At 41.4% G+C, this 24,364-nt stretch overlaps 2 protein-coding genes across 2 annotated transcripts; one reads left to right on the plus strand and one right to left on the minus strand.

The window, feature by feature from the left end:
* Positions 1–1,068: 1,068 nt before the first annotated feature.
* Positions 1,069–16,535, plus strand: LOC306949399 (lactase/phlorizin hydrolase-like; the record flags this gene model as incomplete). Its single annotated transcript, XM_079539267.1, has 17 exons — positions 1,069–1,723; positions 2,718–2,797; positions 4,051–4,134; positions 4,659–4,761; positions 5,089–5,164; positions 5,971–6,652; positions 7,000–7,645; positions 8,882–10,441; positions 10,769–11,037; positions 11,494–11,784; positions 12,378–12,576; positions 12,893–13,095; positions 13,281–13,390; positions 13,873–14,007; positions 14,699–14,922; positions 15,419–15,655; positions 16,330–16,535. The coding sequence occupies 17 exons, from the start codon at positions 1,069–1,071 to the stop codon at positions 16,533–16,535; spliced, it is 5,760 nt and encodes a 1,919-aa protein (XP_079395393.1).
* Positions 16,536–18,000: 1,465 nt separating this feature from the next.
* LOC306949350 (UBX domain-containing protein 4-like) lies at positions 18,001–23,997 on the minus strand (the record flags this gene model as incomplete). Its single annotated transcript, XM_079539214.1, has 9 exons — positions 18,001–18,139; positions 18,829–19,037; positions 19,316–19,447; positions 19,782–19,884; positions 20,807–20,934; positions 21,686–21,850; positions 22,007–22,061; positions 23,415–23,531; positions 23,963–23,997. The coding sequence occupies 9 exons, from the start codon at positions 23,995–23,997 to the stop codon at positions 18,001–18,003; spliced, it is 1,083 nt and encodes a 360-aa protein (XP_079395340.1).
* Positions 23,998–24,364: the final 367 nt, after the last annotated feature.

Below are 24,364 nucleotides of genomic sequence, written 5' to 3' on the forward strand. Positions count from 1 at the left end.
AATTCTGTATGCATCATAGAGAGGAGGGATATTTTTCTGGAGTTAACACTGCTGTACTCAAAAACTAACAGCAGGTGGTGCAATATATAAGGTTCCTATTCGATCCTGTCAAGTTCATTGTGGCTGGGAGGGAAAGAGTACTTGAGTGCTCCAAACAGGCACAATGTTTCAGCAAGTTTTTTAAGGCTCCTTAAAAATACAGAATAGTCACCTGAGCATCGAACAGAGTTCAAGTACACCAATTATAGGCTTTGTACATGCAGGAGGTTGTCAACTGTGAGTAAAAGCAAAAGTTTAGAGACAGTTTCTAGTGTAATTTAAATAATACTGAAAATATTTCTTTGCAATGATAAGTTGCCCAGGTAATTCCACTAATGTTTTGTGCAAAAACTAGCTTTTAAGGGGGGTGAAGTGGGAGACAACTGGTTTTTCTGTATAGTTTCCTTATAGTTATGTAGAATTTTGTTTAGTTAATTGAAACTTGTGCTGCATTTAGGCAGCACAGATGGTGGTTCTCAATAACACGATCTCAACTCTTCAATTTTGCTGTATTTGCATGTAGAGCTGTGAAGTTATCTCCTTGTTGCAGCAGTTTGGGTAAGAGATCTCTGTGCACTCACCGTACTGACAGATAAAGTATTCTCAAGGCTGAAGGAAAGAGTACTTTGGTAAGCAATAAAATAATATTGTTATTAGCATGGGGACACACAGTGTATCTGCTTCTTGAATTTATGTAACAGCGACTGTAACAACAGCTTTTCCAAATGCAGGTAAGATGCTGCCTTCTCAGATTTCCTTCATGCACCCAAGAATTACAGCACAAATGTGCCTCCTCCAGGCATTGGTGTCACCAGCCGCAGCCAAGTAGGTGATTCTGCTTTTGTTACCTTTTGCATCCAGAACATCTATCTATTTGTTCATCTACCAATTGAAAGTCCTGATTTGTTATCATTTGAGTGTCAGCTGTTTCTGGGAGCACTCAAGTGCATAACAGATAACTGCAGTTAAATATTACTGCTACTATAATATAAATAATGTGGATGCAATGTTTGTGAGCCAGGTCCAGAAATGGAGCTGGTTTGTAAGACAGTTGTCTTGTTCTTGTTAGTCTCTGCTAGCTTTGGGAGAGATGGGGAATCAGCTCAGAACTTTGTTGCCATTGCTGGGCCTCTGCCTACCACATCAGCGCACAGATTGCATCTGCAGAGCCACATTCTACCCAAAGAAGCTTTGGACCCTACTGTGCCTGAAGCCCGTGATGACTTCTGTCAGCAAGATGCTGTGATTTCCCAACTGCCCCAGTACTTCTCCCACCTCCGTGAGATTGGGGTAACACATTACAAAGTCTTCCTGCCGTGGGCGCGCATCCTTCCTGACGGGGATGCCAAGAAGCCAGATGAAGCTCAAGTGCGATGCTACCAGGAGCTGCTCAAGATGCTGGTTGCTGCAGACCTCGGGCCAGTGGTCGTTCTCCATCACAGGGGTGTTCCTGATAGTGTGGCTGTGGGCAGGAAGGCGAGCTCTTTTGCTGACCTTTTTGTGGACTATGCAGAGTTCAGTTTCTATGTTTTTGGAGGCCTGGCTGATATGTGGCTCACCTTCAGTGACCTGCCTGAGCTCCTGGGAAGCCTGCCTTACAGTGACCTCCAGGCCCGTGTCCAGGCCCTGGCTGCTGCTCATGAAAGAGCTTACAGAGTTTACCATGAGAAATACTCTGTGTCAGGTAAGAACAGGGGGAGGGATTTTGTATATGACCTTCGCACAATTTGTTACGTGTGATCTCTGTGATTCTATCAGCAGAATTACTTAGAAATATTTGAGTAATGGATTTCTTCAAACACCTTATTTTCATAATTGTTCTTCAATTACTAGTAATGGCATTTTGCTTAAAATGACAGCCAAAGTAGTCAGGGAGAACATAGGTAAGTATCTCTGTGTGTATACTGACATGTATTCTTTTTAAGCATTAAGAAGGCTCAGGTTAATTTCAGCAGCAGAAACTGGTACTTTAAAAACAGATGTTACCATACTTGTACCTGCTTTGTCTCCGAAGGACTCATCTATGTGCTTATTGAGGGTCCTTATTAAAAGCCAGTTGGTACCCTGGAATAACAGTAGTCTTGTACTGCTTGTATATCAAACCTTAAATGTATTGTCTAGGAAAAATCCTTAATTCCTGATTAATCACCTCATTTTCAAAGTCTTCTTACATGTTTCAGTGTCACTGATTATTGAAATTGCAATTGCCACTGTTCCATTTTAGGGAGGGGAACATTTTGCCATCCATTTAAGTAGCTGTCTGTCTTCAGCATGATGGGAGTTGGCTTTTTCATTAAGATATTTCCCAAGGGATGCATCTTTAAAAGCCCAGATCTGAAGAATGTGGTCCAATTTATCTACCAGCTTTCTACCCAAGGGTGGAAAACTTTGAAAATGTACTTATAAAAGCCAGTGAAACAAACTGACTATGCTTTAAAATGGCATCTCTCATTTATTTCAAGTGAAATGTACTGACAAGATAAAAAAGAAAAAAAAAAAAAAGCATTTGTGAAGCAAGATGGTTACTTTTAAGATAAAGTATCTCGATAATAAAAAATGCTTTCAAATTATATGTCTTACTTGATTGTAAAATATCTACAGTGGTATTTTATTTCTATTTGCATTTCCTGCACTACTGATAGATCGTGCTTTTGTTTGGTTTGGTTTGGTTTCCCAAGGTGGAAAGCTGTCCATTGCTTTAGGAATGGATCTTCCCTTGGATAGGACTTCATCTGAGCTGCTTTCAGTTTCTCTTCAGGTAACACCTTAATGAGAATTATTTCCAATTTAAATTTGATTTTGTTGCACTTGATTTTTATGCAGAGGATTAAGTGATGTATTGCAAGCTATATACGAGTTTAGTTGTCCAATGTGGTACATTTTACTTTTTGATTTTCTCAATTATGTGAAGTTCTCTGATTTTAAGAATTACTTCAACATCCTTTCTTGGCTAGTAAGCACTGATTTAAAAACATGGAGGCATATTTTCTCTCATATATTTGGCAGTTTTAGCAGTATAGGTGCTTAAATACCAAGCTGTCTGCAAAAACTGTACCCACTGCTTTTTTATTTGCAGGTCTATTTAATGCACAACCAAATAAAAATTACTCCATTTAAAATAACTGCTATTTAAAAAAAAAATCTATTTAATGTGTTGAAGCACAGCCTGAGCTATGCTAAAAGTGGTCTAGAACCGAGATGGCGCAATGTGACTCATCTCCATAAAGGTGATGACATCCCTTCTTTGGTAAAGACCAAACCCCTCATTAGTAGTTCTTTTTGCCTAGAGCACGTTGATGTGGGATGCAGTGAACAAATGACAATGCAGGCATTTGGCTCGTCCTTCCAAATTTAATGATAGGACAAATAATGAGGAGAAATAGGTGTGACATTTCAAGGATATAGGCAAGGTGTGCTTCATAGGAGGAGGAAAGTTGTACTGAAGGAGCTGACTGAACTAGAAAAAACTCTTGGACTGAAAAATAAATGGAAGGCTTGTCAGTTTGTTTGTTCAATCCCAGCTTCAGCAACTGGTTGAATAAAAGAATGCTATCTATTCCTTTGAACTTGTGGACTTTTAGTAAAGTAACATCTGTAGTGTGCAATGACTAAAGATTTCTGAAATGGTCTTTCCCCAAAGGATTATTGATAAGGCCACCCTGAGTCATACGGCAACAAAGGTTTCTCTATCTGATTAATCAGAGACTCTTCAGTCTTGCCAATTTAAACAATCAATTGGAAATGAGGAATATTAAATGCATAAAATATTCTTACAATGATTTTTTAAACTCTAGTGCTTCTAAAATTTAGGTTTGTTTAGAAGGAAAGGCACAAAATGCATCTTCTCGTACAGCGTCCGCTTTGTACTCGTATTTTCCAGGGTTCTGTGTATCTTTCTGGCTTCTTACTCCAGCAGTGCCTGTATCAAACATCTAGCAACTTCTATATTTTGAAGAGAATGCCTGCAATAATTTTCCAATAGGATGATCATTTTCCCTTTCTTGTTTCCAGGATTCCGTGGACTTCCTGTCTCTTCGCCTTCAGTACAGGTGTGGAAATGAAACAGATTTCCACCTGAAAATGAGTGAATTCCAGGTAACATTATGCACAGTGTGAAAATGAACACTGAACTTCATGGATGTGGAGTTAAAACTCTAGTAATAGGGTAGAGCAGATAGGAGAAATCCATCATTGTTCTTACAGTTCTACTGAACTTTGCAAGCCATCTGTAACAGCTTATTTTGCAAAAAAGTAACTTAGAGGGGATCTCACGCTGAATTTGAAGTAATGGATAATTTGCAGTAGTAGACAACTAAGGTACTGTTGTAAGTCATTCAGCACCTAGGTGCACGTGTCTGCAGGGATGAGCACAGAGATGATCTGCCTTGCTCATGATTATGTAGCATATGCACTACCAGCCTGAGAAGGAGCATGTCAGGCTCTTTGTTAACAGTTTTGCTCTGTGTATCTGTAGCAGGACACTTATTCCCTATAAATCAGAGGGTGATGGCCTAGCCAGAAGTGAAGAGCAAGAAATGGAAACTTCCCACATGTCATCTTTGGAAAACCAATAAATATTTTTAAAAATAGAAATCTCTCTTTGAATTCTTGTTTTGCAGAAAGTCTGGAAGGACGTAGAAGTATTGCTTTTTAGTCTGAATTTCCTTGATTGTGATTCCTTGGAAGAGAATCCATTCGTACCAGTAGCTGCCATTGTCACTGGTAAGCGACATGGTTTAAGAAGTAGAAGAGTTCTGTAGCTGGGCTCTGAATGGAAAATTATGTAATTGTCCTTTCCAGACCATTGCTATTAAGTTAAATAATCTTACAGGTTTGTTTTGTTGTTGTTGTTGTTTTGGTTTTTTTGGGTTGTTTTTTTTTTTTTTTCCTGGCAAAAAACAACAAACAACACAACATACTAAATCTGAGAAAAACAGCTATTAGTTATTGGAAAAAAAAAAAAAAAAGCCTTGTTTCAAAAGATGTAATTGTATACACGAGTAATGTCATCCAGTCTGTGATATTTATCCATCTGTTGTTTGTTTTCAGCTATTAATAAAGAGAAGGCACGTACAATTGGATATGATGTGAATGAATTCTTGGACTTCTCATCTCATGCTTTAAGGTACCTAAAGTTCTTTTCCCTTAAATCACACACTGTAATACATTGGTATCCTTTAGAAGCAAGTGTGCTAGGCAGACAGAAGACGGTTGTAGTGGTAAAATCGCTGTCAGCTGCTTAAAGGAATGCAGGGGAAAGCCTTTGTGCCCAGTCCAGTCTCTTGCTGTTACAGGCCATCTTCTAACCTGCTATTTCAGGAAATGTAACTGTCTCTCCTTCATCCTTAGTTACCCAGATTGCACCTTCAAGACAGTAATAGCAGGCATATATTCCAAGCATACTGTTCTTTTTTCATCTACATAGTATATATGAATTTATATTATGTGTGTATATATATATATAAAATTAAATTAAAACCATAGAATAGTAACTGTCCTATGTGAGAAGCCAATTGTGCCTACAGAGTTGTAGGGAATGTCATTGCACAGGAAGAAGCTAGGGACCAGTGAGGCAGGATTGATTGGTTTTAGGTTATCCTGTGAAGACTTGTGAGCGTGTGAAATTGCTGCACACTGCAAGGATTTTGTTTGTGTCTTTGACCTAGTTTAATGAAATTTGAAAATCTATCTGCTGAGAAGTGCACGAGATACATAGCACTTGAGGTGCTCTGCAGGTAGTTTATTGCACTTCTCCTTCATCTGCCAGCTGGATGGCAGGAGGTTGGATTGGTTGGGTGACAAAGTGGCCGTTCCCTAACTGGCATATGTGAGCTGAATGAGAAGCCAACAATTATTTATGCTCCTTGTCTGCAAATTCTGTGGCACTGGCATCCACCTTGAGGTTGTAACTCTTTTTTATTCTATTTTCAGCAAAACATATACTCTACAAGAGAATGCAATTGCTGCCCCTCGCTCCTCCTATCAAACAATTTGGGAAATGTTTGCTAACCAGTCCGAATTGGAGAGGGATACTTTCCTGCAAGATGTTTTCCCAAGTGGTTTCCTCTGGGGCACGTCAACAGGTGCCTTTAATGTTGAAGGAGCCTGGGCAGAGGATGGGAAAGGAGAGAGCATCTGGGATCGGTTTGGGCACGAAGGTCATGTCTACATGAACCAAACAACAGATGTGGCATGTGACAGCTACCACAAAACTAGCTATGATGTTTATTTGCTTAGAGGTCTTCATCCCCAGCTGTACAAGTTTTCTATAGCCTGGCCTAGAATTTTCCCTGCTGGCACCAATGAAACCATCAGCATCAAGGGTGTGGATTATTACAACCAATTAATTGACAGGTTGCTAGAGGCTAACATTGAGCCCATGGTGACTCTTTTCCACTGGGACCTCCCCCAGGCTCTTCAGGTTCTTGGTGGCTGGCAGAATGACAGTATCATAGATGCTTTTGCAAGCTATGCAGACTTCTGCTTTGCCACTTTTGGGGATCGGGTCAAGTTTTGGGTTACGTTCCACGAGCCTTGGGTTATCAGCTATGCTGGCTATGGCACCGGAGAGCATCCTCCAGGAATCACCGATCCAGGAATAGCATCTTACAAGGTAGGGACATAGGATCCTACAGCTGCCGTCGTTGTGTTCCTCAGATTCTGCAAATTTTAACGATGCTTGAGCCTAATCTGAGACAGTTGTTTGCTTTCTGGACTTATGATGCTCCCAAGCAAACGCATTCCTTAATGTATTACTAATGGATGCTATGGATGTTATTTTCTGCTCTGAAATCAGCCAGATTCTTATACTTAATCCAAACCCTGCTGTACTCTCTGCCCACAATTATTTGTTTTGTCAAGTTCTCTTGTTTCACATGGGGATGTCTTTCTCACAAGGCAGTGTTAATGCAGTGTTGTGCAAAGCAGTGAGACACGTATTCCTCTGCTTTCTGCCCCCAGGTGGCTCACACAATTCTCAAGGCTCATGCTAAGGTCTGGCACCTGTATAATGACAGGCACCGTTCTCAGCAGCAGGGCAAGGTAGGGCTGGTGCTGAACTCGGATTGGGCTGAACCCCAGACTCCAACCAACTCTGAGGATGTGAAGGCATCAGAGAGGTACCTGCAGTTCACGCTTGGCTGGTTTGCTCACCCTGTATTTGTTGACGGTGACTACCCAGATATCCTGAAGGCTCAGATCCAGGAAGTAAACCAGCAGTGCTCCACCACAGTTGCGCAGCTGCCTGTGTTTACGGAGGAGGAGAAAACCTGGGTGAAAGGAACGGCAGACTTTTTTGGCCTTTCCCATTACACTTCCCACCTGGTTAGTGCTGTGGCTAGTGGTACCTGCACACCTGGATACGAAAGCATTGGGAACTTCTCTTTGCACGTAGATCCTTCGTGGCCAACGACTGCCTCTTCTTCAATCCATGTGGTCCCGTGGGGATTAAGAAGGCTGCTGAAGTTTGTGTCCCAGGAATATACAGGGGCAAAGGTCCCAATTTACATAGCAGGAAATGGTATGCCAACAGAAGCCACCGGGGACCTTATTAATGACACTCTGCGAGTGGATTATTTCCGCCGATACATCAATGAGGCTCTAAAAGGTATGCTTTTTGGTTTTCTTTTTTTTTTAAATTAAAATGTTGGCAACTAGTTATTCTGTCACTCCCACAGTGATTAGCTTTAAAACATCACCATTTGTATAGTAACCTGAGGTGGGCCACCTCTTATGTACAGTGTCATAAATTCCAGCCTATCCAGTGACCAGATATGGAGCTCTGTCTAGGTACTGGAAGAGGTTTTTCATAGGTACAAATACAACCTAAAGCCAGTCTCTCAGTGAAAACTGTTTACCTACTTCAGTACCTTTGAAAACAATTTGGCTCAAGGCAGGCTCTTACCTGCAGAGATCTCATAGATGGGACTGAATGATGTCTTTACTGATTCGGCAGATCTAACTGATAGCATCCTGCACCAGGGCAAGTTAGAATTTTTAGGGAGATACTTATATCTCAATTATTTTGGGAAAGATTCAGTCTATGCCTTTATCTTTGCAAACTGTGTATCAGCTTAACAAAAATTAATACTGGTAACTGAAGTCCTTTTCAAGTATAGAAATTTGAGATTTTGAATAGATATTTTAGTATGCTTTCTTCAGATACACAAATCAATAGCATTATATTGAATATAATGTATTCATTATGTTGATGATCACTGTACAGCTTTTGATCCTGTTGACCTAGTTCTCAGCATGCTGATAGAAGAGCTGCAGAAAACAGCATTTAGCATTGCTGTTTTGCCTCTGCAAAAGGAACATGGACTGCCTATGGAAAGTGAACTTTTCTGGAATAAGAAAGAGCGTGCTTTACTGTAGGCAGTATGAGGAAGGATGCTAGACTTGTCTCTGATGGTACTAAGTATTGTGTCCTGCAGAAATGAATTCCTGTGTGCCAAGGGAAGCTAGACAAGCACTACATACATATTATGTTTCAATTTAACTGCAGTGGTAAATATAAAAGAGCACTGTATACTTAAGCTGATGAGTTGTTCTTGAAAGCTAGAACATAGGGAAGGGAGTACTCATGGCACAAGTGGGCTTTACTCAAATACTTATTTTCTGGTATGTTTTTATCACGAAGTCTTTGACTGGCTCCTGATATAGTGATCATGGCTTTTCTTGCCAAATACTCTAATTGTTTTGTTTTCTTTTACCCGAACACAATTCGTAGATGTTTGGCTGTCACCCTGTTGTTATCCTCAGCTGTGTGCTTGTGTTCTGCTCTGCTGCATTCAGAGAGCGTTCGAGTGATTAACAGAGTCTTGTACTGTTTCTATGACAGCGGTAAAACTGGATGCAGTTGATGTTCAGTCATACATTGCTCGATCCCTGGTTGATGGCTTTGAAGGCCCAGAGGGCTACAGCCTAAAATTTGGGCTACATCACGTGAATTTTGAAGATAGCAACAGACCAAGGACTCCCAGGGCAAGTGCTTATTTCTATTCCACTGTTATTGAAAACAATGGTTTCCCGTCCCAAGCCTCAGACAGAAGTTCTGCATCGGTGGTATTTGGCCTACCCACACCATCAAAGTTGCCGAGTCTACCAGCATCAGAAGTTCCCTCCAAGTCAAAGGTTGTCTGGGAGAAGTTTTCATCCCAAACAGACTTTGAAAGAGACATGTACTTTTATGGGACGTTCCCAGAGGACTTCACATGGGGTGTGTCGTCTTCTGCATACCAGATTGAGGGAGGTTGGGATGCGGATGGCAAAGGACCCAGTGTTTGGGATAACTTCACCCATGTCCCAGGAAACATAAAAAACAATGACACTGGAGATATAGCTTGTAATAGCTACAACAAGGTAGAGGAAGACATTTACCTGCTGAGAGCCTTGGGGGTAAAGAACTATCGTTTCTCTCTGTCCTGGCCTCGAATCTTCCCCAACGGAAGGAACAATTCAGTAAACAGCCATGGTGTTGATTACTATAACCGTCTCATTGACGGGCTGGTGGCAAACAACATCACTCCAATCGTCACGCTGTACCACTGGGACCTGCCACAAGCTCTCCAGGACATTGGTGGCTGGGAGAGCAGTGAGCTCATTGAACTGTTTGACAGTTTTGCAGACTTCTGTTTCCAGACCTTTGGGGACAGGGTGAAGTTCTGGCTTACTTTCAACGAACCCCAAGTTATTGCTTGGGTTAGCTATGGGACGGGGGAATTCCCACCCAATGTCAATAATCCTGGTGATGCTCCCTACGAAGTGGCACACACCTTACTGAAAGCCCACGCCAGAGTCTACCACACGTACGATGACAAATACAGAGCGAGTCAGGGAGGAATCATTTCTCTGTGTCTCAATATAGATTGGATTGAGCCAAAGACACCCAGCAACCCCAGGGACTTAGAAGCTGCAGACAGGTACATGCAGTTTTTGGCGGGGTGGTTTGCACATCCAGTTTTCAAAAATGGGGACTACCCTGAGGTCATGAAATGGAAAGTTGGAAACAGGAGTGAGCTCCAAAACCTGCCATCATCCCGCCTACCAGTTTTCACAGCTGAAGAGCGTGAGTACATCAGGGGCACAGCGGATGTTTTCTGTTTCAACACCTACACTGCCAAACTTGTAACCCATGCAACAACCCGCCTGAATCCCTTCTCTTATGAGTACGACCAGGAAATATCAACAGATGTTGACAGCTCCTGGCCTACGTCAGCTCTTGATGGCCATCGGGCTGTGGCCTGGGGGCTGAGGAGGCTGCTGAACTGGATCAAGGAAGAGTATGGCAATCCCCCAATGTACATCATTGAGAACGGAGTGGGGCTAAAGACCGAATCGGATGTTGATGACCAAACCAGGATACTTTACTACAAAACATACATAGATGAAGCTTTAAAAGGTACAAATGTTTGCTTTTATTTTGTGTTGTATATCTCCCCTCTAGATTCCTGTCACAATTTTCCTCTGAGGTGTCGTTTTTAAAAGCATCTTCTGCTGTTCTTTTAATATTCTGAGTGCAATATAAACGTAGTGGGTTTTTTTATGATCTCCTTTGTGTAGCCATTTGTATTCTGTATCCTCCAGATGTGAAGTCTGTTGTGGTCCTTTTTGTTCAGAGATAGCTTGATGAAGCTGAAAGTGTGTATGTGTTTGCAAGTGAATTCCTTGTGGTTTGTTATATGTGTGAAACATCACTGATGTTCTCCCATTGTTTCTGGTCTTTCAGCTTACAAACTGGACGGTGTTAATCTGAGAGGATACAATGCGTGGTCTTTTATGGATTTCTTTGAATGGTTGAATGGTTATGAGCCAAGATTTGGATTGCACGAGGTTGATTTTGATGATCCCAACAGGCCGAGAACCCCAAGGCGCTCGGCTGTGTACTACGCAGAAATCATCCGCAACAATGGTATCCCATTGCCAAAAGAAGATGAATTCTTATATGGAGAGTTTCCAAAGAACTTTTTCTGGGGTGTAGCAACATCTGCATATCAGGTTAGGAAACAAAGACTGACTCTTCAAACACTCATGGACAGTTAATTCGTTTTGGATGAGACACAGCTTCTACATTAGGTTTTATGGTGATTTGAGGGTTACTGTAACAACTGCCTTAAACATCTCAAAGTTTTCCCTTATAATGGCGTGGTTATCCCACGGAAATTGAGAAAGCAGCAGAGATTTCACAAGGGGAAGCAAACACCGATCAGCAGGTTGAAGGGAAACAACACCTTTCCTTTGACATTGTACTTTGGTAATACTTCTGTGCCTTGAGGCCCAAGAGACCTTACCAGTATAGTACAGCAAAAAATGATACTGTTTCAAGGCTTACACAGAAGCCAAAATGTTATGTGGTGCCGCAAAGTCTGACGGGCAGAATTCTTTCCTAGGCCAAGATGTCAATTTGGAGTTTACTGATGATTTCTCCCTTCCCTCCCCCATCTTCATTTACAGATTGAGGGAGCATGGAGAGCAGATGGGAAAGGACTTAACATTTGGGACAAACACTCTCACACTCCTTTGAAAATCAGCAATGATGACAATGGAGATGTAGCTTGTGACAGCTACCACAAGATTGAGGAGGATGTGGAAATGCTGAAACGCCTCAAGGTGTCTCACTATCGCTTTTCAATCTCCTGGTCACGTGTTCTCCCAGATGGGACCATCAGATACGTCAATGAAATGGGATTGAACTACTATGAAAGGCTAATTGATGCTCTTCTGGCAGCCAGTATTACGCCTCAGGTAACTGTAAAAAAGGACTGGAAATCCAACAGAGTGCAGGAGCTGAGAATTATCCTGATGTTGAAAGATCAGATCCCCACTTTCAGACTTGCCTGTGTGGTTCCTGTGTTGAGATTACTCAACACAGTTCTTTGAAGGTTCTTTGTCCTTATGAATTCCCAGGCTGTTCAAGATCCCTCAAGAGCAGGTGTTGTACTGCTCTGTGCTTCATTTGAGAATCAGTGTAGCTGCAGCTGTTCTTTACTGACTTGAATTCCTGCTGTCACATGATTATTGTGGGCTTTAGTATGACTGAAAGTGAGAGACTCATCTTGACAGCTGGGCAGGCCCTGAAGGTTGAGTCGTTCCCCCTCATACTAAAGGAACTGGAACACTGGCAGAGTGGCATTTATCAGAGTGTGCAAGTGATCGCTATGACCTCAAACGACTACAGGACAGAAGGCACTGGGGTTACTGCAGATTTGTATGTGCCTGTTAGAAAAATGCAGATGGAGTTGGGCTTATGCCTGCAAACAAGGCCGTTATCTTGTCCTTCGTTGTGAAAGTGAATCAATGACTGGCTGAGCCCTTTCTCTCATTGCCGTTCCCTACAGGTCACTCTCTATCACTGGGACCTCCCGCAGGCACTGCAGGACAACGGTGGGTGGGAGAATGATACCATAGTTCAGAGCTTTAAGGAATATGCTGAGCTCCTTTTCCAGAGATTGGGAGACAAAGTGAAATTTTGGATAACCATCAATGAACCCTACAACATTGCATATTATGGGTATGGCCTTGGCACAGCTGCTCCAGGTAAGACTACTGAGCACAATTTTTGAGAAGGGAAGGGTTGGGATCTGGCCTGAACACACAGCTTTCTGCTCTCTGTACTGACAGCAGAGCATGGGCAGGGGGGTGATGTGGGTTCCCCACAGCCTGTGCATGACAGCTGTGCCTTCAGCAGACCTGCTGTCACATACATCTCAGCCCATGGCTGGGCTCAAAGGCACCAGGTACTGCATGCTTGTTCATTTACTGGTGGGCAGCTCTGCATGTCCTGGGTGTTAAGCTGGGAAGCAGCAGATTGGAACTAGGAATTGCTGCTGCAGTGTCTGTGCTGTTCCTGCAGGCATCTCTGTTAGGCCTGGGCGAGCCCCCTATGTGGTGGGGCACAACCTAATCAAGGCCCATGCAGAAGCCTGGCACCTCTACAATGAGACTTACCGCGCAAAACAAGGAGGGCTGATCTCTATCACCACCAACTCTCACTGGGCTGAGCCAAGGAACCCCCACAAACAGGAGGATTTTGATGCTGTCAGACAATACTTACAGGTAGAGAAGAATCTGGTCACAGCTCTCTAGGCTGCTCGTTAAGTTTGCTGCCGTAATACAGGCATTCCTGCGTATCTCTGCTCATTATAGGGCCAGCTACTATACATAATGCAGCCTATGGAGAGGAACAGTTAAATCCTAGTTTTAATCCGGAATTTATCCTTCTCCCTTATTTCCTGGGTTAGTTCTATATGGGTTGGTTTGCTCATCCCATTTTCAAAAACGGCGATTACAATGAAGTGATGAAGACGAGGATTCGGGAACGCAGCCTGGCCCAGGGTCTGAGCAGCTCCCGGTAAGAGTGCAGGCACAAGCTTGCTTTGCTTCTACTTGCTGAGCTAAAACCTGCTTTTCTGATAAGAAGGAAGTATTCTGTTGAAAATGGCACTATAAAAATCTCAGTTCAGAGTGATATAATAAATGTAATGCACTATATGTAGTGCTTTGCCTGCCTGGGGCAAATATATTTTAGTTGTTCTTAAAATGATGTACTACTGAACTCAAGCACTGAGCCTCATTCACACCTCTGAATTATATTTATTTGTCTTTCTCATTACTTTTAAATCTATCACATTGCCAGTGTTCTGCTAAGAATATTCTTCCTTTTTTCTTTCTTTCTAGACACATATAAGGAAAGGAAAGCTTGTGTTTTACCCTGTCTGTGCTTTAATAACAAATGGATGGGATTTTTCTGATGTTCCTCTAGAAAGATCGCAGTACCTTCTTTTGTGCTTATTGCATTTTGATGGCCTTATGCCTTTTTGTTTTCTGTTGCAGACTTCCAGAATTTACAGAAAGTGAAAAGCAAAGAATTAAAGGCACATATGACTACTTTGGTCTAAATCATTATACTACAGTTTTAACATACAAGTATGAGTATTCTACTGCTATTCCATCGTATGATTCTGACAGGTAAGATGACTGTAAATTGTTGGTCAAGTAAAATATGCACATTTGGAAGCCTATGCCAACTGAGCAATGTACACTAATAGAAAATAAAGCCATGAGACATTCATATTAAGCTGTTACAACCAGCATTAGGGAAAATAGCCCCAGACAGTACTTGTGATACTGTGTTCAGAGTGGGCCAGCTACTTTGTTATGACCTGACTAAAAAATGAATTGTTAAGACGGAGCAAGGAAAACTTGAGCATCTAAAAATGAAGGAATCAGTCTCATAAGCATTTGGTATCAGCTGCATTTATCATTTTTCCTGCATCCATTCCCCAGTTTGAAATGGGAAAGTGGCCTGGTTTACAGATACTACTACTCCATTTGCTGTGTAAACAGTTGTTGGTTCCCTCCCCACACAGAGTAAACTTCATTAAGTTTAAAGCCAAACAGCTAAATGTAAATTTAACCGTGAAGTGATTAAGTGAAGCTTTTTATCTACAGGCAGAATATAACTTTAAAACAAAATATCAGAAGTGTTTTCTGGGGGCTTGTGAACACCAGCACTCTTCACCTCCCCCCAGCTCGGTGCTTTTCACAGCTTGCACCTGGGTGCACTTTTCTGTAGAGCTTGGTGTCAGATTTCCCAGCTGAGCAGTAATGCAGGGCCAGGCTTGGGGCTGTGCTGTGCTCAGTGTGTGCTCTTCTGCAGGGGTGTTGCTTCAGTAACCGACCGCAGCTGGCTGAACTCTGGCTCCTCCTGGCTAAAGGTGGTGCCCTTTGGCTTCCGAAAGCTCCTGAGGTGGATAAAGGAAGAGTACAACAACCCTCCTATCTATGTGACTGAAAATGGGATATCAGAGAGAGGAGCCATAGATCTCAATGACACTTGGCGAATGCATTACTATCAGAACTACATTAACGAAGCGCTGAAAGGTAAGATTGCTCATTTAAAGCTGCACGTCAGTCTTGTTGGAAGATGCTGCTGAGCAAAGCAACTTGTAAGGAGCTGACAGATCCCTGGCACCGGGTTTGTAAATTATACACAGGTTTATGCTGCAGCCATGTTGAAAGCCTTTGGGTTTTAGCAGAAACTGATCATTGCTGTTACTTTGAGCAGCACAGATTCCGCCCCCCCCCCCCCCCCAAACACATTTAAATACTCATCATTCTGTTAAACCTTCACTTCTTGAATGAAAGCTCTGACTTTTGGAGCCAACAGAAGCAGTCTTCATGGGCTGGCTGAGCTGCCCTGGCTCGTTACTAGCTGTAGCAACACACACCTGGTAGGGACAGGGAGATGGTGAGACAAACGTGGCAGTAACTGCACTGCACTCAGTGTGCCCTTCTGTAGTGCCCTGTTTGCACCACTGCTGGCGACTCCTGTCACCTGACTGCTCAACTAACCTGCTGTGCCTGCTCCTGCTAACAGCTCTTGTGCTTGATGGTGTTGACCTGCGTGGCTACACGGCATGGTCACTGATGGACAACTTTGAGTGGGCAGTAGGCTTTGATGAAAGGTTTGGGTTCTACTATGTGAATCACACGGATCCCACATTGCCACGGCTCCCCAAGGCCTCTGCCAGGTACTACTCACAGATCATCAGCTGCAATGGCTTTCCAGATCCTGCAGCAGGCCCACATCCCTGTCTGGAAACGGAGTCTGAAGGTAAGTGGTGCAGCAGAAATTGCACTTCCATGATGTGTCATCCTAAAAGACTATTTTCTGCAGTATTCTTTTAAAGAGCTGGGGTAGTAAACTGCCTAATCACCAGCCTTTATTAATGAAGACGTTCATGCGGAACATACTGTCATTTCTGTTTCCAAAACAGAATGTTATGTTAGCATAAAATCCAACACCTAGCTAAGCATCTGTCCTCAAAACAGACAAAAAAAGTTATTGCATTCTATTACGTTTTCCACATCCCACCCATTCAGCACTCCTGCACTGCATTTTTCTTAGAAATGATTTTGACTACTCTCTAAGAAGACTTTGGTAATATTCTTTTTTGTCTTGTGATCTCTGGACTAAGTATATTATTAACTGAGCCACAACCACTTCAGTTTGGGTGTTTAAAAGGAGGTTTTCTATCAGCATTTCTATCAGGAATTACTTGTGTCTCCTTCAGCCCCAGCAGCTCACTATAAGCCCTCAGCTGTACCATTACTCTGAGCTAGAGCTGTGTCAATTGCTGATCCCTGAGACCCACAGCTACTGCCAGAGCACTGAAGAGCCACGCTACAAAGCCGTGCAGAGTGAGGAAGAAGTGATGCACCTGTACACAGGAAAATGCTCCTGACAAGCCATGTACTAACTACTTCTTATTGTTTTCTCATGAACAGCGATACCAGACACCACACCAGGACTGGCTGCCAGTGTGCGCTTTCTGGGATTAGATTTAACATCACACAGTGCAGAAACAGCACTGTATGTGCTTTTTGCTCTTTCCGGAATTGGAGCACTGGGCCTGGCACTTATTTCATATAAATATGGAACATTATCCAAAAGATCTCATAAGCAATCATCCATAGAACTTACTAAAATGTAAAATGTAATTCATTTGAATATGTGGAACGGATTGAAACAGTATCTCTACTTGCTAAAATGCTTTTTTTTTTTCTTAACAAAGAATGCCTACAGAACTGTACTCTGTAGTACTGAAAGAGATACCTGGGGCTTATACTGCTGCACCTCAGTATCTTGCCTTGGAGGTGATTTCCAATCTTGCTGTTGGCTTAAAATATGAAGTAAAAAACACTGACTTTTTTTCCAGCTACTATTGATAATTTTTTTCAAGTCAAAATTGACTGTTCCAAGTTGTGTAAGGATTCTGAGCGTAAACCTTCATCTGCCCTCCTTCATGATCTTCCCTTGGATCCTTCTTGTCTTTCCAAGGGATCTGAGAGCATCCCACGAAGCTCTGCTGCTGCTTAATCTTTCGAAGACAAGCTAGTGCCAACACTGGCACAAACAGGGATAGCAGAATGTACTGTTCTATTGCAGCTACTGTGCAATAGTACATTCCCCCCCCCATTCCTTCATTTTATGGATAGTATTTTCTCAATTTTGTCATGAATTATTTTTTAACAAAAGCAAAAGCACTAAGCCTTTACATTTGAACAGTGCAATACTTACTGAAGTTCCTTTACAAAGAAGTCTGCAGCAGCACTGAACACCTGTAACTGTAAAAAATATAAATGCTCAATACCTGGGGAGGAAGACAAGTCAGCATTCTTCATATGTGAAAGCCATGTCCTCACCTTCAAAATAAAAGTTTCTGCGCTCTTGTATTGCAGTCTCTCTTCTCAACGTTTCCACTTCATGTGGCAAAGAAATGGGTTTTGTCCCACACCACCTTTTCAGACACTAAAAACTTTCATAGTGCTTTTACCAGATTTCAACAGGAACTCCCAAGCAAGGTCATGTAAACTGAAACAACTGTGACTTGTATTTTAAATATCAGCCTGTAAGTCTAGCCGCTTGCTTCTTTGTGACTATGTACCTCAGAGGAATGTTACAAGAAAAGACAGCCATGTTTTCTGGAAAATAGTTTATTGAGTGCTTGGGGAATTAAAAACTACAAGGTTTTGCTTGCAGTTGCAGAAGCAAGAAAAAAGTTAAACATAAATTAGTTACCTGATTTGCTACTTATAGTGCTTCTGACACCCTCATTTTAAATCAGTCATTCCCTACTATGGCCTTTATATTAATACCTGGTGCTTAAATTTAGGTAGCAGAATATTTAAAGATTAAAAAGTGCCTTACTAATGGCAGTAGGGAAATGATTATGAAAGCTGATGGAGATTTTCAATCTTTTCAACTCTTGACTTCTTAAGCCACAGCTACACCCACTTGATTGTTCTGAAATAATAGGCAACTTTATTCCATACTCCACTGTAGGAATAAGAATTAAGTAATTCAGTTGGTGCCCCACTTCTCCAGAAGCTTTAGATGACTTCAATCAAATAAGGAAAAAAAAAAAGAGCCTGACTCATTACTGCAATTACTCAAAACTACATTTGTTGTGTAGAATTTCCATTCCAAGTATTATTTTCATCTTCTCCATCATCTTGAGTCCTCAGTCTATATATTTTGCCTTCTTTTTTGAAGTCTTCCCCTCGTTTTTCTGTTACTCTTTTCCTGACAGTTTGCCTAGGGTACAAAAGGCAGTGTGTAAGTAGAGCATCCTTCCTTCTCTTATCCCCAAAAATAGGCTTCCTCAGCCCTTTCTTTCCCTGGGGAATGGTACCCAGCTACAAATATGGCATTTAGTGGTCAAACAGAACTTTGGTTCTCCTGGCACTGAGGTGATACGTGCCTACTTCGTGTGAAATAGCTCCGGTATAAGAGATTTTTCTTCCAACACAAAACCTCAACTCTCTCGTCGACTTCAGTTGCTCGTGTTCCTTATGTAACTACACCATAAGAGAACTTTACATCTTCAAAATTTACATTTTGAACATTTTTATCTTCCAAACAGTATCAGCTCAAGTGAAACCCATATTCATAGTTACAGCTGAATTCTGTGTTCATTACTGGCTGCAAAACTATGTTTTTTTTCTTGCTTTTTTTTTTTTTTCCTACACTGTAGTTGGAAACTGAGGCAAGCAGTAAAGGGCTTGCTTAATCACACAAGTACAACCAGGATAGGCTTAATCAGGGCTGAGATGCAGTTTGCCTGCCCCCAGTTTGTCCTTCAGCCACACAGAAGGGTGGTTGCCCAAAACTGCAAGGACAGAGCAACGAGTATAAAAGAACAGATACGGTTCAGTTCAATAATATAAGACTGAGACAATTCTAGCAAGTGCTCAGAGACAGCTCCCGTAAGCAGCTTTGATTACCTGCTTTGCTCAATGTTGTTAGAGTTTGAGGGATTCGAATGCTCTTGCTGATGGACTGTTCTCACAGTAGATTCTGAGGGGGGTGGACTCGTAAACAGAAAGTTGCTAATAAATCTCCACACTGCGAGGAGGGGATAAAGTATCGTGCCCAAGAACTTCCACAGGTCACCGCCTGAAGCCTGAACAACAGAAGTAGCAGGTCGTCCCGCCTGGATGCGAACACCAAAAGCAAACTTGTCAGGTATTCAAGCTGTATCCATTTAGGCAGAGTATTTCACACGTAATTTAGAAGCAGCTCAAGAGACACTAGAAAAGACCACATTTGGTTCCACGATAAACAAATATCTCTGTCAATCCCTTTCCTAATTAGTCCAAACAGAAATTATACCAATTTTGCAATATGTCTTAGAGACAGTAAAGAACAGAATTCAAACAAGTTTTATAACGGCTGACCAGAAGCACCTGCCAACCCCAAAGCAACACCTACCGGCAGCAGCACTACAGAAGCACTTGGTGCTAACTCTAACTCCAGTAATTTCTTTCCATAATCTTCTTTGGTAAATTCCCTTCTGGGAAACATTGTCGCCAGAGAAAAATTGCCATAAGCATTACCAACCGTCTGTGAAAACACAAAGAAAACATTTTAGTTAAAACGAACTGCTCACTTTTCACTTTCTACTGCGGAGCTGCCAGCTGAGCACACATTGCCTTACTGCCCAAGAGTTCTTATCAGAATTACAATCATCTTCATACGAAGAACAGCAGAACTTCTAATGTCCCTGACAAGTTCCATGCTGCAGCTGTATAAAGGCTGTTGGTGGTTCTGCTAACCAAAACTCACTTCGAATTAACACAAAGGAAAGCAGCTAACAACGATTCTGCCATGTTCAACTAGTTGCTGCTACATTAATCTGTAATTAGCACGTAGCTGAGAAAATGAAACACTGATTTACCTGTGCAGCAAACTGCCTCGCTTCTTCCAGCCGTGCTTCAGATGGGAACTGGTTAGTAAAGGAAGATCCATCTGGAAGGCGGAACTGAATCCTGGCTATTGCACTGCAGGACATTCACCATGGTCAGTTGGTTTATTAACAATCACAAACACTCGTGGGGCTTTAGCTTGGCAGTACTCAGGTGTGGAAGGGAGGGGCGGCCATCTTATTTATGGCAGTTCAGATAGCTTATGGATTTGGATTCGCAGTTGATAACCATCTTCTTTATATACCACCATGCATCTCTGCGTTTCACCAGACTCATCAGTATTCAAACAAGATGCTTGTATTAATCACACATAACAATGAATATCAGAAGGAAATATAAACCACACGCATTTTGTGTAGCCTGCATTACTTCTATTGGATTTTTTGGGAGTTATACTATGAGGGCACAGGTATTCACTCTAGCTTGGCAGGTAATGCTACATTCAGCTATCTAACAGGTTGCTCCTGCACTGTGCCCTTTCTTCCGGGGTTTTGATTCACAGTGGTTCAGTAACTATTTAAGGCCTCCATAAGTTAGGATATTTTCTGAAACAATAGCATCAGGCAGGACAGACGCCACGTCTGACTCTAATGCTGATGTGCATAAACAAGCCTTGCTGAATCCAAGCCAGCTGTGCACCCAGAGAAACAGCTGGGTCAGCAGCACACTCTCCACCGTAGTTCTGACACAGCCACCTCATCTAGTTCCCTACCTAGCCCCATCATACCTGGTATTCAAATCAAAGATCAGGAAGCAAATGTATCATTGTCAGGAATGTCTAAAGGATGGAAGTTCTCTGAGAACATAACATTAATGGAAATGGCCATGAGTTAATATCACAAAAGAAAGCTAATTTTTATGTCAGTATTCAAACACACCAGCGTAGCATCAATTAATAGGTTAGGACATACTATGAAATTTCTTAATGCTTACGCAAAGATTTTTTTAACCTTTCTTCCCGTGAGGACACATTTCTGCTTTCTCTAAAACTACCCACCTTCGCTCCTTTTGAGATGCTTCTTTTCTGGCTTCCATTTCAGCCTGTTTAGCCTGAAGAGCTGCAGCTTTTGCAGCTTCTGCTTCTTCCTTCGATTTCGCAAAGCGAGCTGCTCTCTCAGCACGATCCTTAGGAAAGGCCAAACATAAACCTTCATTTTCACTATGCACCTTAACTTAATACTCAAAAACCTCAGTCTGTACTGAGAACCCAACCGCTCTAAGTAAGTGGCACAGAGGAAAGGCAGCGGTGCTGCAAAGCTGTATTCACTGTCAAACAGGACTGTCTCTTGTCCCTAGGAAACATAAAATACACTTTTCACTGAGTTACTTCATCCAAGTAATCAGATAGCCTTCCATGATAGTGTAACTTCCCAGTGAAGAGAAAGGGAAAAATCTATGACAAGTCACACTGCTGTAGTTCTACATGTTCTAGGCAAAATTTGGAAACAAAGAGGAATTTCAGCTGTGAACTGTTCATATGCATACATAAACACCTATATATACAAACTTAAAAAAAAAAAAAAACAAACCTCCATTTTCAAACAATGAAGTATTTCCTGGGCTTCCCTTTCAGATCTCAGTTTGAATTGCAATTTTTTCAAGTTTAATTATAATTCATCACTGGGCTCAAGCTACATAGAAAAAAAAGCTAATGTATTAATTCTCACAGTCATCATCGTGATGCATATCAAAGTAGAAGCTTCACAGCAAATGCTACTAAAATGCGTAAGTTGTCACCATGCAAAGCCACAGAGGCTCCAAACAGAATAACTGAAGATTTTTCAACATTTTACCAAATGAGAAAATGTATCCTGTTTGTACTAGCAGCCCTTGCAAGAAAGAAGCAGCAGGCTGTCATTCCAAATGAAGAAATTACCAATGCAATCTGTTGCCTGATACGCTCTCTAGCTGCCTTCTCTTCTGCTTTCTCTCTGTTCCTTTCCTCTAACATTCGTTTTGTCAGTTCTTCTTCCTGACGTCTTTTGTACTCCAACATTTCTTTACCAGTTTTTCTCCTTTCTATTTCTTTCTTAATTTCTTTCTGAGTAAACAAGAGAGACAATAAAAATGAGACCATAAAATTGCCTTGGGTAAGTGGTACAAGGCTGAAGTATATTCGTTTAAAAAGCAATTAAGCATTTATTCAAATGTGGGTGTCTAAAGAAATACTGCAAGCAGTTCCACATTTTCGCTTTACCTGTTCTTCTTCTTTCCTTTTCTCCTCTCGTCTTTCTTCAAGCTTTTTTGTGATTCTAAATTTAAAAGCAAAGGAAAAAAGTCTTAAAATGGCATTATCTACTATTAAGATTTTTACTTTTAACGAAGCATTTCCCAGCACAGAAGCATAAAGCACATGAAAGAGAAGAGGAACTGTAACACACTGCTAACAGCTAATGTAAGAGTAACGATTCACTCACGTGTGGCTGTACCATCCATCACAACACGAGGTAGTGATTCAGCACCTAGCCTGCAGTTTTTAATGGTAGTTTTAACATATTCTGTTCTTTTCTGTTGACTAAATAAAGAGCCATAGATATTCTTGTTTGACATCTTGTAAGACATACAATAAGCAATACTATTTGTAAACTATGGTAACAGAAACACTAATCTCAACCTGTTCTCAACTATTTAAGCCATCTGGTTTCTTCTGCACATCACTTCCTAAAATGGAAAACAAACAAAATATAGCAAGTGCTGATATAGACACACATGTGTTTGTCCCACTGATCCAGACAGGTGCCTTAGAATAAGGACCAATGCACAAAATTTGCAATGTATTTTTAAGTCTGGGAAGAGGGCAGACATGACCAAATGCCACACATGGTCAGACAGGAGGAACTTTTTGTTTTTGTACAGTAGCTGCTGTTATACTTTTTAAAAGAGAAGCGCTACGTACCACATGGCTTTGCCTCCTTTTTTTTTCCCTGATAGAAAATACGTTGTACTTTATGCAAATATGGTGCAATTTAAGATTCACATGTATTTTATAAATGAATTTTATATCTACATTAACATCGTGACTTTGTCTTTTTAATACCATACTTTTTAGTCATGGAACTAGCATTGCTTACTGGTCTTGCTACAGTTCATTGATCAAATGAAAAGCAGAAGAGTCACAAAATAGAATTCCTCTGCCTTTTACAACATGCCTGGACTGCAGCCACCAAACAGACAAGAAAATGAGAGGACATCTCTCATAGGAAAGGAAGGTTTCGTAGGAAACCTAGGGTAGCATTACTAAACTAGTTTCAATGCTTGCAGTACAGTATTTTAACTCCTTCAAAATCTTTGCAGAAAGCATACTGTCTGAAAGAGACCAAAATAATGACATCGTATCAAAGTAATGACAATCTTCTTAATTTTCCAGATGACCTCTTTATCTCAGGGTATGGGAAAAATTAATTAAAAAGCTGATTTTTGTGTTCCTCCTAGTATTAATCTCAGACATCCAAACAAAAATAAGCCCACATGAAACGTCTGCCAGATGACAACAGAATCAGCACCAAAACCCTGTAATTCAGCCTGTCTGATTAAAATAAAATAAAATAGAACTACATCCTGAGAAACAAACAGAATACATTAGATAGACTACAAAGAAGAGTTACCTTTCTACTTTAAGAGCAAGATCATTCACAGGCTGAGCATTGCTCGCTTGCTCATCTGAAGACTGAGTTGCTTCCTGGCTTGCCTGACTTGAATTTGCTCCATCTGCAAGCGATTTACTTGAAAATAACGCATGAGAGAACGAGGACTGCTGGTGCTGCCTTCTCTAATCTTGCTCAGTTTATAGTTTCTCACAGTTTGCTCTGACCAGCAATCTAAAACGCCAGGGTTGTTTAAGGTGTCTGAACCCCCGTAAGAGTATGCAGAGAGATCCAGTCAGGCACGTATTTTGATGTGAGCTCCTCCTCTGTCAGCCACAGTTGAAATGCATATTGTGTTATGACCATTAACTGCAGTATGACTGCACATGACACACGTGATAGAAACCTACTCACTGGTTGTACAATAAGGTCATCCACTGGATTCTTTTTAATTAAATTCAACTTAGGAAGAAACAGAGAGTTTTCAGTATGGTTCAGCAAGAAAAGATTTCTCCAGTTTTTGCTTTTCAGTTCCATAGGAGGATCTCATTAATTATAACTTTTTTCACCGTCCTTGTTTAGACCCATATCTTTCATGTTTCATGCTCTACTGATCTTTCTTTGAATGAGCTAAAATTTGTTGTCTCCACGTGATAACTAAAGCCTGAAACGTTCCATCAGGCTGCTTATTTCCTCCATAACTTCATGTGAATGCAGAATACTTGTAGCAGGATGAAATGTAACTTGTGGGGTCTTTACTGCTCACAATTAATTAGGTGAGATGGGTAGAAAGACTATCACGATCAGGGTGAATTTTTGGAGCTACCAGAATGTGTATTTTTTTTAAATCTTCCCCAGGTTCATCCAAAGCACGTGAAGGAAGCTTTCAGGCTTTTAAATAAATCCATCATTAGAGTTGAGACACCCGATATCAATCTGGACCAAGATGATGAGCAGGAAATGGAGTACCA

This window comes from Tetrao urogallus (genome assembly GCF_951394365.1).
Source record: "Tetrao urogallus genome assembly, chromosome: 8".
NCBI lineage: Eukaryota > Metazoa > Chordata > Aves > Galliformes > Phasianidae > Tetrao > Tetrao urogallus.